The 18,763-nt window shown below is 49.6% G+C and overlaps 1 protein-coding gene across 1 annotated transcript; it reads right to left on the reverse strand.

Annotated features, from left to right (window-relative positions):
- Positions 1–651: 651 nt before the first annotated feature.
- CTPS1 (CTP synthase 1) lies at positions 652–18,709 on the reverse strand. The gene is made up of 19 exons (XM_064635235.1): positions 18,585–18,709; positions 18,101–18,277; positions 17,524–17,694; positions 16,795–16,895; positions 15,015–15,131; positions 13,575–13,658; positions 13,248–13,328; positions 11,424–11,575; positions 9,830–9,962; positions 9,306–9,394; positions 8,335–8,429; positions 7,760–7,822; positions 7,159–7,202; positions 6,302–6,398; positions 5,996–6,051; positions 5,811–5,907; positions 5,381–5,525; positions 3,351–3,441; positions 652–2,242 (listed from the first exon to the last, which is right to left on the reverse strand). The coding sequence occupies exons 2-18, from the start codon at positions 18,264–18,266 to the stop codon at positions 3,357–3,359; spliced, it is 1,776 nt and encodes a 591-aa protein (XP_064491305.1). The 5' UTR covers positions 18,267–18,277; positions 18,585–18,709; the 3' UTR covers positions 652–2,242; positions 3,351–3,356.
- Positions 18,710–18,763: the final 54 nt, after the last annotated feature.

Consider the following 18,763-nt stretch of genomic DNA (forward strand, 5'->3'; position numbering starts at 1 on the left):
AGAGCCCGGGTGGCAGCTGGACCCATCCACGTTTGGGGCTGAAAGGGACGGTGCTGTTGGGGCACAGCAGTGCCTTGGCCAGGTCCCACAGCCATCAAACTCAAGCCCTTGAAACAAGCCCTGCAGAGGCCAAATTTATTTGCAACATTTCACTGCATCTTCAACTTTCAGTGCTCGTTTTTGTTGCCTGCCCAGTGCAGGAGCTAAAATGCAGCAGCTCAGGGTGGGCACCAAAGCAGAGCCTCCACCTCCCTGGGTACACTGCCCGTGCCCCGGGGGCTGCCATGGGGCCGACCCTCCCCACACCCCCACAGCAGGAGCCCTGAGGGGGGTCTGGCCGACAACCCCAGCTGTAGAGCAAGGAGGGACAAACCGTCCCGGGGAGTTGCAGCCTCGTTCTTCCATTAGGAAGTGACTCCTCTGCCCTGCAGCACCTGCAGGCCCAGCCCAGGTTTCTCTGCTGCTGGAGGGAGATGATTTCAGCCAGCCTTTGGAAATCCACATCTAGAACCACTGTGAGTGCAGCTCACAAATTTTCCCTGACTTAGAGAGGACTCATTTAAAATTGAGTTGTCCCTCAGTCCCTTCCCTCCCTCCCTCCCTCCCTCTGAGCAGGGCAGGAACAGAACAGAACGAGCTCGGGGCTCCTGGTTCAGTTTGTTACAAATGAGCATTTAATGACCGAGTAAGTGGCACAGTTTTGGCCAAAACAAAAACATCTCGGGAGAAAGGAAACACAGTTGTGCTGCAGCTGAGGAACAATCTCACCCTGCCCCACGCCAAGGGCAGGGGCTGGGCAGTACCAGAGCATCAAACTCAATCATTCCTCCAGAGCAGCTGGAATTGGCACACGAGGAATGCTCAAAGCTCTCTGGGCTCACAGCAGCTTTACAAGGGAATACTGAAAACAACCGAGGACTAAAGCAAGGGGGGCTGGGGAGGAGATCACTGAGGAGGGACAGGACAGGGTTTGGTTACATGGCTCAGCCAGGTCTGACTGCAGCTCTCCCCAGACTCCCAGGCCCTGCCGAGTTCTGAGCGTGTGACACCTCAGACAGTGCAGACACTTCATTCCTTCCTTCCTTTCCTCTTGATCCCCACCGGCCAAACACGGTGTTCCACGGCAGCACGAGGCAGGGAACCAGGGAGTCCATCCCTCAGCACTGCACAGCATCACCCAGCCCCAGAGCTGGGCAGCACCTGGGGATGGGGAACACCCTCCCTCAGGAACAGCCCTTGGGAATGGCGGGAGCACAGGACACATGGCTCCGACTGTACAAAAAGGCAGTGGAAGGCTCTGCTTCCAATCCATGAAAAAGCACCAGGAACTGTTGTGTCCAAGGCCAGGGACAGCAGGAGCAGCTCAAGGCAGCAGTGGAAGTGGTTCAGTGGTTCACTGTTCTCACCTCCCCCTTGATGCAAGGGGTGGGAGGGTCCCAACCCAAGGAGCAGCTCCAGGAGCACAGACTCCTTGGGTCAGGGCTTTCCTGGCAGCTTTGCTTTCCACCCCCCCAACTTGATCCCAGTTACTCACATCCCTGCAGTGACACGTCAGGCAGAGCTGATCGTGTTCCAGAGTAACACTGTTCCAGGAGAAGTTTCCTGATTACAAATTCATTGTGGCAATGAATGCACTGAGAGCACCAGTGCCAAAGGTTTGTAAATACTACTAAAAAAAAAAAAACAAAAAAGAATAAATCATCTTTCTTTCCCCCCCAAAAAACCTCAAAAGGGCTGCATGAGCCTGCCCAGCCCAGAGCCCTCCTCTGCAGCGCAGCCTGGCTCAGGCACTGAGCCAAACCCCAAAAACTTGTGCCATCCACATAATTCCACTAGTAAGCAAAGAGTGAGGAGGAAGCAGAAAGGCTGGAGAAAGCAACTCCACTGTCAGTGTCCAAGGCACCCTGATGCCAGCATTCCCTGTGCTGGGAAGGACGTGTGCCATAGGATTCCCCCCCGCATCGAACCCCAGGCCCCAGTTTGCTTTGATCTCCAAGCTGGTGCAAACTGAAGGAACTGAAGAAGTCTGGAGGAGCCTGTGTGAACTCTCCTCCACAAATAACCAGGATCTACATGGAAAATAAAGGAAGGACAGAAGAGCTGAGGAAATAAGGGACAGGATCTCAGAATGAAAATTATAAACCCATAAGTCAGGAAAGCCCAAAGCTGAGAGTGTTGAAGCTATTGCTGTAAGAACGCCTGGAAAACCGAACGGAGACTCCTCTCTGCAGCAAGGACACACCTGGAGAGGGAAAAGGAGCAGGAGTTACTGACAGGAGAGAGCCACAGGCTGGAGCTGCACAGCACTGGAGTCAGGCTGAGCCATGTCCCTGGGGATATCCCACACTGCCACTGCCCCTCTCCTACAGCTTCATCTGGGGACAGCCCCCAAGCCTCCAGAGCACACAGGATGCTGTCAGGGAGCCAAAGGTTCACAGTGTCTTTAGGATAAAAATTTACAGGGACAATTCTTCAGCTCTTAAGTGTTGTACCAGGCTGTGGAAGAGCCCAGCACCCAGTGATCCCAGCATCCAGTCCCAGTCCTGTGCCTAGGGGTGGGGAGCACTCCTGTGCCAGACAGGGGCCGACCCTGCTTTCCCTCTGCAGTTTGGACGTGCCTGTCAGACCAAGGGAAGGGAGAGGAGGGTCCCCTGGCACTCAGCAGTGGAGCCTCCTCTCACCCCACAGGCATGTCCACAGATGCTGCTCAACTCCTCCAAAACCAGCACACAGACCAGCCAGAGCAGGAGAAGGTCACATCCATGATCATCTACTGCACAGAGGGAGAACTCCCTTGACATTTAAGTCTGCCTGTCCTGCTGGTGCAGTCTGAGTGCCAGGTTTTAGTGTCCCCTCCTTCCCTGGATTGTGTACCTCCATTTTTCACATCTGCAGCCATTACAGACCAGAGCTTGAGCCCCTGGTCTGACAGAACTGCTGTCCCAGAAGATGGGCAGAACAGCTACTTCCAAGATGTTCTTTGACATCAGTGAGAGACTGCTTCCAAAATACTGAGCTTCTTAAATCCAGGAACCCCTTGCTCAGTTCTGCCCCCATTTTCAGGAGTGTGTGCTCCAGTGGTGCTCTGGTTCTTAACCTGAATTTAATCCCAAACTCCTGCCTGTGTATTTATACTTCATTATGTGTCAGTTTGCTAAGGGAACACCACCCCCATCTGTTCCCCAGGGGCACTGCCCACCCCTCAGCACAGCTGGAACATGGGTGTGAGAACCAGCACACCCCACGGCCTGCCAGCCTTCCACCAAACAATGTGCAAGTCAGATGCCAGGAGAAAAGACTGGGCAAGTAATTTTTTCCCCAAGGAAGAGGCTGAGATCATTAAACATTACCAGGGATCAGTCGTGATTGACTGAGGGGAACTTGAGCTCTGTGATCTCCAGGTCGGGGGAGCTGCTGCCGCTGCGGTCGCTGTAGGTGTCCCTGCAGGGGCACAGGGTGGGTGAGAGAGCACAAGTGTCTGAGGACCCAGAGCTGCACCAGCAGGCAGGGGGCTTGGTGTGAGTGCTGCCAGCTCAGGGGGAACAGCAGAGCACACACAATTCCCAGTGTAGCCACCCCTTAGGAAACAGGGCTGGGTCAGCACCCGTTTTGAGGTTTGTCAATTTAGATGATTACACATGTAACAGGCATTTTGAAAGGCAAAGTTACTCTAAATGAAATTAATTAAATCACTGTCACATTCTGTAAAGATCCTGCTTTCATCTTTGATAACATTTTGGCCAGTGTCGTCAGGCTGCTCTTGGGTCCCCCATAACCTTCCCTTCTCCAGGTTGAGCAAGCCCAGCTCCTTCAGCCTCTGCTCACTGGCCAAGTTCTCCATCCTCCTGAGCTTCCTATTCCCAGCAGCTCTCTGCTAACCCCTCTCCAACTGATCCATGTTTGACTTGTGCTGGGCAATCCCAAACTGCACAGAATGCTCTTGATGGGGTCTCTTAACAAATGCCAAGTAAAGAGACACAATCACTTCTCTCCATCTCCTGGCTGTGCTCACTCTGACAGCCCAGGATGCTGTCCATGCAACCATCCCTCCTCAGGCAGCCCAGGATGCTGTCCATCTGTCCCTCCTTCACTGCCCTTGCCCACTGCTGCTTCCCATTCCCTTGCTGTTCCCCAGTCCCTGGTGAGCAGAGCTGTCCCTGCCCAGTCCTGGCCCCTGTCACTGTGAGGGATTCCTGGATGCAGGACTCTGCATTTACCCTTGCTGAGCCTCATGAGGCTCCTGCTGCCCCCCTGCTCCAGCCCAGGCCCCTCCTCAGGGGTACAGTGTGTGTCCCCTGGTTCTGTGTCACATGGAGCCTCATCCCAGGGCAATGACACCCACTGGAAAAGGTGATGACAGGAAGAACAGGGAGCACAGGCCTAGAACTGCCACCAATACTTTTAGGTTACATGCCAGCCACGAAACTATTTGTGACCACAACACAAGAGACTCCCAGAGCAGTGGGATGCTGCAGCACAGAGAAACTTCAGCTCCTCTGCTGTGAGGAGCCATTTCAAACTCAAATGTGCAAAAGCAGGTAATTAAAATATCCCTCAACCCTCACTGAAGTGAGTGACCATCACACAAGAAGCTCCCCTGGAGTACCCCTGACACATTCACCTGACTGCCCTGCTGCCAACACCAACCAGGAATCCCGTGGTGCAGCTGCACTGCAGCTCAACACACGAGGCAACACTTTCCTCTGGGCATTGCACTTGCCTGGGTTTGACAGTCAGTGCTAATTCTCCTTGGCATTCAGTCTGTTTTTTTGTTTAGTGCCTGTCAGCACTCAGCAGCTCCTCAGTGTTCTCTGGGAGGAGAAGAAGGGTCCCCACCACGTGGTGAGTGTTTGTTGCTCAGTGCCCAAGTGCTGAGCAGAACTGCAGGCACTGGGGAGCAGCAGCACAAGTAACTGCACCACTAAACCTACCCAAAACATCAGCTGCTTTGCAAACTGAAACGAAGAAAGCTGAAGTCAGCAGAAGTCAGCTGCAACCACCAGGACCTGTTCTTTAAACCAGCAGCAGGAACAAGTTTTTACAGACCAACCTGTACCTGGAACTTGTATGAGGAACATGAGGAAAAGCCACGAGGTCTCCACTCATTTAAAAGACAAGGCCCTGCCTCAGTTTCCCCAAACACCCCTGACCTGCAGCATGAGGCTGCAGGTCTCCTCTCCCTGAAGCCAGAGACAGCTCTGTGGCCCCAGTCAGCCCCTGCACACCAGACAAGAGCCTTCAAAGAAAGAGTGGAAAGAAGAGGTGCTGCAACACCACCAGTTATCCCCAGTAAATTTGTGCCAAGAGGGTTTTCCAGTCTATTGTGCAGGAAGCAGCACTGTCCTGTGACAGGGCTGAGCAGGGTTCTTCTTAAACCCACCTGGGTGAGAGCCTGCAGCCCTTCTGTAGGTAATGGGTGAGTCTCCCTGCAGATGCCAAGAGGAGCCCAAAGTATGGGGGCGATGGCTTGATGGGCCTGGAGAGGAACTCGGGGTGGTACTGAACACCAACGAAGAAAGGATGCTCTGGGGGGAACAAACAAAACATTCAGGTCACATCTCTCAAGCCTGTGGCTGAGCTGCAGCTGAAATGCTGATCATGCTGAAGCCCTGCTGATGGGGAAGTGTCACTTCTATCCTGCCTTCTGTCTCTAATGGACAGCACATGGGATTCTTTTTTTACTGTCATTTCATGGATGGAATCACTCTGAGAGAGTCTGGTCTGGTCCCACAAAAAAACCTGCTCAATTACCCTCCAACCACTTTCTCTTGTCCATCCCACACCCACAAACCAGCTGCTTAAGGACTCACCTTCCAGCTCAACCACTTCCATCCGCTCTCCCTCCTCATCCTGCCCTACAAACTTCAGACCTTGTTCTTCAAAGCACTTTTTCAATTCTGGATTGACCTAGAAGAGCAGAGGCAAGAAAAGCCATGATCTCTTTCTTGTGTCTGGATCACACAGAAAAGCTCAATACCTACCAGAGCATTTTTACCTCAAATCTGTGTCTGTGTCTCTCTTCCAAGAAATCATGATCTCCATACAGCTTCCCTGCACCAAGAGGAAGATGTTCCTTAGAGCAGTGATACCAAGTTTGAACACATCCATATGAACAGCATCCATCAGCACCTGACACTTCTGGAGGGGACTAAATTCCCCCATTTCCATTTCCCTGCTGGAACAGTCTGAACACCTGCCATTTAAGGATGCTTTAACATTCCCAGGTCTAACTTCCCCATACCCACCACACATGCATGCCATTCCCAGGAAACATTTCCAGAAGAGGGAAGAAGTGCCTTACTCATGATTGAATTCTTGGTTTGGAAGAGTGTCCTCCTCTTGCCAAGCCTCATGGTCCCACCCATTTGCCCAGGATTATGTTCTGGCATGTCTATGACCTGTGAAAAACATTCGGAGAGGGAGGTGGGAATGGGGGAGGAATAACAGTCCCAGGTAGACTCTGAAACATTAAAGGGAAAAAACCCCACCAACATTCATGCAAAAAACAAGCAAAACACCCCAAGGAACATTGTCTTGACAAGGCAGACCAACAGAACTAGGTTAGTTGGCCAAGTTACTCTAGTAAAGGCTGCACAGAACATATGGAAGGTTTTTCAGGAAGTTTTCCAATAGGAAACATCCTAAGTCAGAGTCTACACAGATCCCACACACCAGTTCTGTGCTATTTACTGAACTACATGTTAAACACATTAGCAAATTACAGAAACAAAACCCCCAATCACTTATACTTTGATAAATAACTTCACAGGCTGTTTTTTGAGGACTTTCTCCTTTTTAGTAGTACTCTGAATTCTAGCAGAAGAATCATTATGGTGGACACTGCATGAGGCACACAGAGTCTGCAGACTAAGAAATGCAGACTCAAAAATCTGTCCACCAGTGTTCCAAGGAATTCATTATGACTATTATAGAACAGTTTGGGTTAAAAGGGACCTTAAAGCTCATGCAGTTCCATCCCCTGCCATGGGCAGGGACACCTTCCACCAGCCCAGGTTGCTCCAAGCCCCGTCCAACCTGGCCTTGGACACTTCCAGGGATGGGGCAACCACAGCTGCTCTGAACAAACATGCCCAGGGATGTGCAGAGCAGTCTGACACAGTATATAAGGATATTACAAGCAAATCACCATAAACTCACCACTGGATGAGCAGTTTTGGGGTCAAATTCTGTCGAGTTCGCATCTGCAACATAACATTCAGCAATTACAAATTCCCTCACACCACAACAGGCACTTATAGACCTGCCCCAGGTTCAGCTGCTTCCCATCCCCAACTGTGCTGAGCCCCTCACAGGCACAGAGCTCATCCCAGGCAGCAGGAATGGGGCTGTCAGCACTGCCTGGTATCCATTTCAGAGGCTGCAATCTTGGGGCAGCCCACCTCATGCAGTCACTGATGAACAACAAGGGTCATTCAGGAAAAACACACATTCAACAGCTTCAAATACAGAAATAAAGGCAGAGAAGGAGGGAGCAGAATGCTCCAAGAAACACCTCTTCCCCACCCTCAGTCCTGGTGAGACTCAGAGTCAGGCTGAGAACTCAATTTAGCACTCTGTGAACAGAATTTTGTTAACAGGGACCCACCCAGTCCAAGCAGTGGAGCTCAGAAAGCTTTTGAATTAGCAAAGGAGATGGGAAACATTAAAAGTTAAAGGTATTTAAAAAAAAAAAAATCACAGGTAGTACTAAAGCAATCCAAGAAATGAGCAGAAGGCAGGAAGGGTTTTGTGCCATTACCTTGCCAGCCAAGAACACTTCGAGCAAACTCCACCACGGCCAACTGCATTCCCAAACAGACTCCTGCAGAGGGAAGGGCAGCACATGGATCATCAGGATAAGCACCTCTGAGTCCATAGTGCAAAGCACACACACCTTCACAGAGCATCCCGAGCCAGAGGAGCACCTGGATGAGGCAGACCTTGACTGGGATTTAGGGGTCTGTGCCCTGACCAGCTTCCCTGCCCTCCCTTTCCCCACGCCCTACTCACACCTCAGTTCCAGTCTCTCACCACAGCCATTTCACTGAAATGCAGTCACGAGTTTCTTGGTGCCAAGATCCTACAGCCTCCTCTGAAACTTCCTCTGAGACTCCCACCCCCTCATTACAGAGATTCCTTGTCACCCATCCCAGCCAACTCCAACCACTTCAGAGCTCACTGGGGATGAGGCTGCATTCCCAGTTTAGCTGAGCACAGATTCCTGTCCTCCTCAGTCCTCACAACTGCACACCAATGAAAACCAAGGGAGCTCTTGCTGTTATTCAACCTCCTTCCTTGCTTTATTTCTTCTTGAGGATGAAGCATGTTTCTCACCTAAGAAGGGTTTCTTCTGTTTTCTTGCCCAGGAAATAGCTTGAATTTTGCCTTCTGTTCCTCGAACACCAAATCCACCAGGAACCAGAACTCCACTGCATGAGGATGAAGAGAGTCCATTCACATGGGCTCACCAGTGTGCTTCCCCCAAACCCATGTACCACCTCCCTCGCATAAAACCTTGGACTTGCAAGACCTCCCTCCTGAAAAGGGCTCTGAAGTAGCCTTCATGGCAGGGCCTGGCTGCAGCACCATTTCCATATGGCTCCACATGAACAGTCACATAAAATGTCACTGAACTGTCAGCGAAATATTTTATAAATGCCAATTTTACCCTCCCAAGAGAGATCCCAAATACAACACAGGTTACCATACTGGAATGGTTCATGTTGTGGGACTCATGCTCTGCACCAAACGTGTTTGCAGACACACCACCCAGCCAGGTCTGTGCTGAGGAAGTCACTGGCTGCAGTGTCAGGCTGTCCTAACACCAAACTCTGCAGGAGGTTCTTTGTTCTCCTGATCCCACCCAAACCCTGAGGGGCAACAGGCCCCCTTGTGCTAAGTCTTGGCACTCCTCTGCATCCTACTTTCTCATACTTTAAACTAGTTTATACCCCATTTACACCTTCCATTCCCACTCTGGCTTTTACAGCCTCTATCAGGACCTTTCCTTTCTCCTTATCTCCTCTCGCCCTGTTTCCCCCTGATCATGCAAGTGAGTCTGGGCACATCCTCACCTGCACGATCATTTCCCCCACTGCTGCCTTTCACCACCTCCCTCACTTATTTAACAATTCTCCATTTAACATCTTATCCTCAGTGTCCCCGAGAGGTGTGTGGGGCCACGTCAGTGCTGGTGCAGTGCCTAAGGAAAGAGTCTCCAGGGAGGCCCTTGATCCCAAAGCTGTCAAAAACAGCAGGTTTCTCAGCCATGCTCCCAGGAAATGGCCAGGGAAGGAGAGCCTTACTCAGCCCCACACAGCTTCTGCCAGGCCTCGTGGTACCGCACGGGCTCCTCCTGCAGCGTGTCGGGCTCCAGGTCAGCAGAGTCAATGTACTGGGAAGAAATCCAAAAACAGAATGATGAGATACTGCCACAGGAGTGTACAGTATCTCCTGAATTCTCATTAAATTAAGATAGCATCGTTCCTCCTGGAGAGCTCTGCATTTGTCTCCTAATGGATACTTGTGTTTTTTCTGGGCTGATTTCCCATCTGTCAGCCAACAAAACTGCTTTCCCCACCATCCTACCACCAATGCACAAAGAGAAACCAGGATTCTTTCCTCCCCTCTCTGCAGCTCTGCTGTGACAAGAATCCCAGACTCTAATGTTAAATGTGAGGTGTGAATGGAGCACAGTGAGGTGGGAACATGGGGCCACGCAGACACAAACCACAACACAGCAAGAAAAAACTGGATCGCTCTCTCAAATATGCATCCTCTTCAAGCAGCACTGCAGAAGAAATAGGATATGACAGAGAGCCAGCCCCACCTTAATGTCAAGTTTGTGGTTGATGGCCAGTGCAGAGTGCTCCAGGGCCTTGATGACAGACGCATAGGAGTCGGAGAACTTGGTGTATTTGCCCACGAGTGCAATGGAACACGTCTCAAGCAGACGGTCATACCTACAGCAAACCAGAACACGAGGGTTATTCCATCAGAAACAGGATGAGATTCACTTACATTCTGTTCAGCTTTTCAAGGAACAAAGAGTTGGGCTCTTCAAAGTCTGTCCAGCAGAGCTGACAACTCTGAAAGAGTGACCTTTTATAATAATTATGATTTAAACACATCAAAGCAAGATCAAAACCAAAGCAATGACAGAGGAAAGCAGTTGCAGAAAGCCACATATAAATTAACTCATCTCTCCTTATGCTGAAAAGCCATTTTGAGCAGATCCAAACCAAACTGTGTTTTCAGGGAGCTGTATTACATTCAAAGGCTGCAGTGACGGGGATCAAAGCACAACTCCATGTGTGTTTGTACTGCACAGGATCTTCCCACGGTGCTGCTGACTGAGTTCACTTCAGCAGCTGCAAACACAGAAAGGAATTCTGGAGTCCTGGAGCTGTGCTGCCTACACCTGCATTCCCCAGCACCTGGTAGCACTGGATTTACAGAGCATTCCTGGCCACAGCCAAGAGTTGGTTTAGTGTTCATCTCAGAACTGCCAGGTACCTTCAACCCATTGGGTACCAAGGGCTTTCCCCATCAAAAGGGAATGCTACTGACAGGCTTGGCTTGTGTCAGGCACAGAAATAAAGGGAAACATCTAGATCTTGAAAACTAATCTCTTATAAGGAGACAAAGGTTTCAGAAAGGGCCTGAATGTCAACTGAAAAGACTCTGTTCACTATTTCCCCCAAACATGGAGTCTACTCCTCACAAGAAAAAAATCCAGTGTCCAGGGATTCTCAGACAGAACAGGTACCAAACACTTGTCTCACCTGCCTGAAAGCACACTCAAAGGTACTTTTTATTGACATTCCTGATGTCTCCGTATGCCTACAAAAGATTTCGACACTTTGTAATGTTATGAGAGTTTTTTGAATAAAAAGGGAGGGCAGAGCTGTCCAGCTTTTAATTACTTCAGACAGGGTTTGACACAGACAGGACACCACCAACACAAGATAAGGACCTCAGGAAATTTGTCTCACAGGATTTTATGGAAAAAGGCTGAGAGAGCTGGGGTGGTTCAGCCTGCAGGAGAAAAAACTCCAGGGAGACCTTATGGCAGCCTTTGAGTGAGAGGGTTTATGAAAGAGATGGGGAGAGACTTTTCAGTAGGGCTGTTGTGCTACGACAAGGGGTGATGGTTTTAACCTAAAAGAGGGCAGATTTAGGCTAGAGATGAGGATGAACGTTTTTACAATGAGAGTGGTGAAGCACTGGCACAGGTTGTCCAGAGAAGCTGAGGATTCCTCATCCCTGGAAACATTCAGGGTTTGGATGGGGCTCTGAGCAAAGAGGAAAGAACAATGTGAGCACATAAGAACACCTGAGGAACAGGAAGTAACACTCATCCCCTCACCATCAACAGCCAAGAAGAGACACCAACCTACAGCCTGAACTCCAGCCCAGCTCACCTGTCAGCCATCTCCTTCCACTTGAGGAGCATCCTCCTGGGCTGCCTCTCGATGGGAAGGTCCAGCCTGTGCCTGAAGTAGTCAACAACCCCCTGCTCCTCCAACAACAGAGGAACCCGGTAGATAGAGGAGACATCATGAACACAGATGACCTGTTCATAAAGCATAGGTGCCATTAAAACACAGGCATTCAGTGCCTGGGCAACTTTTTAGACAGATATTCAGAGTGTTCCTGTCTCTAGCAGAAAAACACCTAAACTTCCAGGCAATAACATGTGTTTAATAACAGAGCAGCACAGGAATAGCTTCATATTAGTTTCCATATGCTTGGAAAGGCCCTCTTGCAGTAGTTCCCAGGTATTACTGTTCCCTGGAGCTCCTTGGGAAGGGCTATAACACAGTAATCCAGCAGCAGGAAAGGCACAGCTGCTTGGTAAGTTTTGTGAACACACAGCAAAGTTCAAAGAACACTTCAAAGAGACTCCTGGATACAGAATCCCAACTGAAACTACAGCCAAACTGCCACAAGCCCAGCTTCCTGCTTCCTTCCACTGTTCTTCCTAACCAGGGTTCCCAGTTTGATTTAAACCCAGGGAAATCTGTGATCCCAATACAGCAATACATTTAACAGGGTGTCCTTTATCCAATTTAGGATTAAACAATTAAGAGCAAAGAATTCTTAGGTCGATGAGGAAAACCTGCATCAACAGTTCTACTTCACTGAAGTGGGCTTCCTTGGAAAATATGGCTCTGGACAACTGTCACCTGTCCATCAAGAATGAGGCTGTACTTTAGGAATCCAAAATACACTGGCACAACTATTTTTAAATCCTCATTTCTCCTGACTCAAATGAAAGCAGAGTTCAACACTGCACCAGTCAAACCCCCCTGGCTGCACATTTTCCTCCTCTGCAGCCAGGGCTGTTTCCTGCTCAATCCAAATGCAACTGCAGTCTGAGCAACCACTACATAGAGCTGCATTAAACCTCCCAGACAGTGACAAGGGCCAACTTATTTTGAGTTCCTGGCCAACACGAGGTAGATATTGTGCTGATGACACATCAACATTATTGCCAGCTACTTCTGAATGCAGTGCTTGAATGCACAGGGCTCAAGTTTGGTCTTGTTGTAGAGCAAACTAATTAAAATGACTTGACAGAACCTGGGACTGGGAAGTGACACTCAAATCGTTCACAAAAAGACAAAATGTTTCAAGCTCCAGCTGGATTGGAAAGTGCTAATATTCAGCCTACAGACTTTTTGATTATTTTCCAAGGTCCACCCCAGACTGTGCTCTGAGTCTCAGTATAAGAAGGATCATGCTAACATGGAATTTCTGCACGTATGTAACATTCAAGTAAAGCAATGCTCCCAAATCCCATCTCGATTTCTCAGTGCAATCTCTTCTCATGAAATCTTGGGCAGAAGAGCAGTGTATGAAACACAGCCGTGTATCCTTTAAACTTAATTTTGGGCAACTCTTTGGCCTCTAAATACTGGAAAATCTCATTCTTCTTGAATACAGAAGGAAAGTGGAAGGATAAATAAAGTCAAAACAGGTGTTCAGAAATTACCTTGGATTCCATTGAATTCTCTAAGCTTACACTACTTTATAAGAAAACCTGGGTACTGGCACAGAAAGGATTGGTTTAGCACCAGGTCCATGTGTAAGGAAGGTAGGTAAGACAAAGCAGCACGTGAATTATGCAGCTATCAAAACACAGAGCTAGAACAGAAAACCACTACACTCAGATAAAACTCCCCTCAGTGTTTGACAAACAGCTGGAATATTCACTGCAAGGAAGTGCAGAAAACAATCTTTACCTGTTCTGGTTCAACATGACAGAACATGGAAATCTTTTCTTTTACTGAGGTATCCAGTGGAGTGGAGCACCTGCAAACAATCTAACAGAGCAGCAACATCAGGGCTGTGAGGCCCAACACAAGTACTCAGGCATTCATACAATAAACCTGGAAAAAGAGCTGACTTTGTGCAGCCTCTGATGTGAGGAAAAACAGACCAACTCAGTCACTTTTCCTTTTTTATCACCAGTACACAAGAGCTCTCAACTTAAGCATTATTTAGACAAGAATGTTGTTGCAACATGCCAGAAGTGCCTTTTTAAATTCCAAGCCGTGAGCAAACCTTACCAGATCTGGGGAGAGACCAAGACCTCGGAGTTCACGAACACTGTTCTGGGTGGGTTTGGTCTTCTGCTCTCCTGTCGAGCTTGGCTGGGCAGAGAAGAGCAGGATTTGGTATGTCAGATGATGATGATATGCAACAATGATTCATCAGGCTAATCAGGACTCTCCACTCTATTAATCTTGCAAAAGCTTTGCCTCAGTTCTTGGACAAGTCACATGAATCTTATGCACCCCTGTGTGCTGCCTTTTTAATTTCCAAGACTGAAAGCAACCAGCAGAAACCTCAGTCCCAGTTCTGCCCAGTAAGGAGGTCTGCACTGGAGTATGGGAAGGAGAGGGACAGAGGTTTATCCACTGCTTCTGACAAATACCTAATATTTTATATTTCTGATTTTTCTCTGTAAATCACATGGCCTGGACAGAAGCAGAAAGAGAGAGAAGAGAACAAAGATTGCCCTGTACTCCAGGAACTATCAATCTGCTCTGTCAAATGCAGTTCCAACACAAGGAGTGCTCATGCTCTCCCGAATTTAGCATAACCACAGAAAATTTTTTTCAGCAATGACTCCTGCACTAGAGATTTTTTTTGTTTATCTAGGACTGCAAATTGTCTCCAAAACCAGAGCAGATAATACAGCTGAGGTTATATCAGGCATTATACGGCATAAAGGACGTTCATAAGTTTTTGGTATTAACTGGAGTTCACCTCACCTGCTTGGCACACTAAGATACTTCGTTTTTCTTTGTGATTCCTAATTAACTGATTCTTATCAATGCACCACTTCATAATACCTTTTCTTAGGTTTATCTTTGACCCAAGAGCCCCTCAGATTGTTACAGCTCACAAGCAGTCAGATGTGAGAGTCTATGAAATTACTGTTAAAGATCAAATCACATTAAAAATATGGTCTAGGGCAAAAAAACCAAACAGATTTTCTTTCAAAATATTATATTTTCAAATTTCAGAAGTAACAAAGCATATTTCATGAGCAACAGCTAATGTAAATCTTGCAGAGGGAAGGGGAAAGCAAACAGAAACAAGAATATTATGGAACTCCAGGAAGAGCTTGGAATATAATCTTATTAATGTCTAAATGGCCATGAAGTAGCTTTACAGGCCATGCAAAGGAAATGAAAATGAAAGCTTTCAGCCCTGGACGTCAAGTTTACCTACAAAAGCTAGGAGACAATTCCATAGAGAAAAAAACAGCAGTTAAAGATGCAAAACTGCACTTGCTGCAACTCCCAAGCCTTTATTGCATATTTGCACTTTTAAAAGTTTCTGTTCACTTCCTGTAAGACTTAATAGGTAACCACGTAATCTCTGCATTTCTGCATAGAAATACAAAAGGAACAGCACCTGGAAGTACAGCACTCCAGAAACACCTATTTGAGGAAGCAAGTTTTGGACTGAGGAAGCCTCTGAGCCCCGAAATGTTTTACCTGGGGAACGAGGCTGACATGGATGTTACAGAAGTTCTCTCTCTTGGCTTTGAACTGGAACTGGCGGAAGGCCTCGATGAAGGGCATGCTCTCGATGTCCCCCACCGTGCCCCCGAGCTGGGAACACACACACAGGCAGAATTTAGTACCAAAACATCACCTGGAAGTTCTATGCTACAGCACAGGAAAATATACATAACAACACACAAACATCTCCCCAGCACCTCCCTCTGATTCCCCAAAGGAGCATCAACACAAACACAGCTTCTTCCCAAGGGGCTGCACCCATCTCTGCTCTGTGAGCAGGGACAGCACCCAGGAATGGCTGGAGCTGTGTCAGGGCAGGCTCAGGTTGGATCTCAGGGAAAGGTTCTTCCCCCAGAGGCTGGATGGGCACTGCCCAGGCTCCCCAGGGCAGTGGGCACAGCCCCAAGGCTGCCAGAGCTCCAGGAGGGTTTGGACAATGCTCTGAGGGCCAGGGTGGGATTGTTGGGGTGTCTGTCCAAGGCCAGGGGTTGGACTGGATAGTCTTTGTGTGTCCCCTCCAGCTCAGGATATTCTGTGATCCTATTCCATGCGAAGCACCAGAATTTGCCACCTCTGTGCACTACTTCCACAGCCTCCAACCTACTCTGACTATTATTTTACCTTCATCATTTCCCCAAAATTCAAAAAGCCACAAGAAAAACAGCTTCTGATATGGGCAGCACCTCTCCAGAGACATCAGCTTTACCTCTACTTTCTCTTCAGGGAAAAGATTTAGATGTTAAAATTACAATTTATGAAAATTAGGTGGCACTGAGAAGCAAAATTTCTGCTAAGTTTTAGGAACTATATAGTGTGCTTATACAAAGGCAGGAACAAAGACAAGACTTGGAGCCTTCCATCCCTGGTGAGACAGAGTCTCCTAAGCACTTCAGACCTGGGTTTGTGATCCTGGCACACAAACTGGCACTCAAACTGCAGGCAGAGCCCTAAGTCACCATGACCTGGGCACTGTGACAAGCTCCCTCTCCTGTGTCAGCATATCCCAGCAGTCTCAGTCTTTGCCCTACTGCATCTCCTTTGGCAGTAGAAACATTCCATAAACACACTGGAAACTGCACGTGTTTGTCACCACTAACTCGTGCCATTCCCTGTCCCAGGTCTACGTTTGAACTGGTCACTCCAAGGCTCCTTTTACTGCTGAGAGGAAAAGACAACCCTTTCCAGAGGGAGATTTACCTGCTCTCCCTCCACCCACCAAGGAAGAAGAGGGTACAGCACGATTAACTCAGACTTTGGCATATTAAGTTACAAGAGCTAAAATTCATTCTAGAGGTTAATTCATAGAATTTCCTGAGCTGGAAGGGACTCAAAAGGATCATCCAGTCCAACATCTGGCCCTGCACAGACACCCCAACAATCCCACTCTGTCCCTCAGAGCGTTGTCCAAACCCTCCTGGAGCTCTGGCAGCCTTGGGGCTGTGCCCACTGCCCTGGGGAGCCTGGGCAGTGCCCAACCAGCCTCTGGGGGAAGAACCTTTCCCTGAGATCCAACCTGAGCCTGCCCTGAAACAGCTTCATGTTCTTCTCTAGGGTCCTGTCACTGCTCACAGAGAGTGCTGCAATTCAAAAGATTAGTCCCAGTAAGTCAAGTTACCAAGGGAGATTTTTAACCCATTCAATAACACGCAAAGTGGAACATTTCTGTAAAGAAAATTTACTATGCAAAATACACACATGGTTCAGTTTACTCCATACAAGAAGCAAAATTATCAGTTTTTTACTAGTTACAAACCTCGATCACACAAACTTGGGGTTCAATGCCATCTTCATCCACAGGAATCCGTGCCTGCCTCATTACCCATTCCTGTATGGCATCTGTGATGTGGGGAACGACTGGAAAAGAAAGCCAGGCAAGGATTAAAGCCCCGCCATGCACACATTTCTCCCTCTTAACTCATTACAGAGCAAATTACTGACAATCATAGCCAGGGCTTCTCATATGGCTTGAGCAGGGGTCTGTGTCTTTAAAGAACTATGCATTTTTTAAGTGATTATTCTTGGCTGTGACTTTCAAGGGCCTTGGCAGGAAATGGAATCCTGCCTCAATTTAAACGCATGTAAGTAACACTTCCTTTAAGCTAAAAGATTCAAGTACAAATTGTTCTTTGCTCTAAGCAGAGAGAGTTACTCTGTTTTTAACTGTTTGTAAAAGTCCTAGTGCAAACCAGCTGTGGAGATTGGTTAAAAACGGAAGGGACTGATCTGATCCTCAAAGATCCTCTGGGTTCTCTAAAGACACGACAGTTACCAAAACCAATAACCATTTTATCCAGCTTACAACCAACCCCCAGGTGTATATCTGCTCACAGTTATCACTGGCTACATTACACAGCTGGACCCAAGGCCAGCACAGTCCCAACATGCAGGATTGGGCAGAGCCTCAAGTGAAGATGAAAGACATCCAGCCAGGACTGAACTACAAGATGTATTTCTAAGGACCAGAAAACAAGCTTTGCATTACCCTGGACTGTTTTGCCGAGATAGTCTCCCTTCCTCTCCTTGTTGATGACATACTGGTAGATCTTCCCCGTGGTCAGGTTGTTGTCTTTGGTGAGTCGGATATCCAGGAAGCGCTCGTAGTTCCCAAGGTCCAGGTCCACCTCCCCTCCATCATCAAGAACAAACACCTCCCCTGCACACACACAAACGGGCACAGCACACATGTCAAACAGTCCACAGAAAAAATGGAAGAATTCAGGGCAAAGAAACACCTTCTCTGACTGCCACAGCAAGTTTAGAAGTGGCAAATAAAACTAAAAGCCTTATACAACAGAGGACTAGTGCATTGGGGATGGAGCCCCCCAACCAGGCAGCAGGAACAGAGCAGGGAGCACATCCCTGCTGAGGGCTGGGGCACAGCAGCCCCACCGGCCAGCCCAGGGCATGCTCAGCCCGGGGTGCCACAGACAGGAGCGGGCACAGAGGTTTGTGCAGAGCGCAGCGACGGATGGGGATGGATGGCTCCTTCCAGGCCAAGCCGCGGGACCACCCGGCAGAGCCCGCACCCACCCGGGGCCGCCCGCCCGCGGGGCACTCACCGTGCTCATAAGGCGAGAAGGTGCCGGCGTCGATGTTGATGTAGGGGTCGATCTTGATGGAGGTGACATGCAGCCCGCAGGACTTGAGGATGGTGCCGATGCTGCTGGCGATGATCCCCTTGCCGATGCCCGAGATCACCCCGCCCGTGACCAGGATGTACTTCATCTGCCCCGCGCCTGGACCGGCACACCCGGCACCGCCTCAGCGCGGGGCTCAACACTCCCGACAGCGACCCCGCGGCACCCCCGCCCTGACAGCGACCCCCGAGCTGCGACCCCGCCCGCCCCTGAGGGCCTGTCCCCTGGCCCCTGAGGGCCTGTCCCCGCCGTCCCCTCCTCCCGTCCCCTCCTCCTGGCTCCTCCCGCCACAAATTCCCGCCACAGCCGCGGCTCCACTGAGCCGCCCGTGTCCCCCCCTGCAGCCGCGTGGGGTCCGCGCCCCCCCCCCCCGCGCCGCCCCCATGGTCCCGCCCGCCGCCCTCACCTGTGTCCGCCGGGCGCGCGCACGGCGCGGGCGGGGGGGGTGCGGGCGGTGCGGAGCGCGCGCGGCGCCAGCCCCCAGCAGCTCGGCGGGACAGCGCATGAGGCCAGCGCTGGGAGCGGCGCACGCGCGGCTGCCCCTCAGCGCCTGCGCAGTACGGGGGGGGCGGTCCCCGCGCCCCA

This window comes from Pseudopipra pipra, chromosome 24 (genome assembly GCF_036250125.1).
Source record: "Pseudopipra pipra isolate bDixPip1 chromosome 24, bDixPip1.hap1, whole genome shotgun sequence".
In the NCBI taxonomy this organism is placed as follows: domain Eukaryota; kingdom Metazoa; phylum Chordata; class Aves; order Passeriformes; family Pipridae; genus Pseudopipra; species Pseudopipra pipra.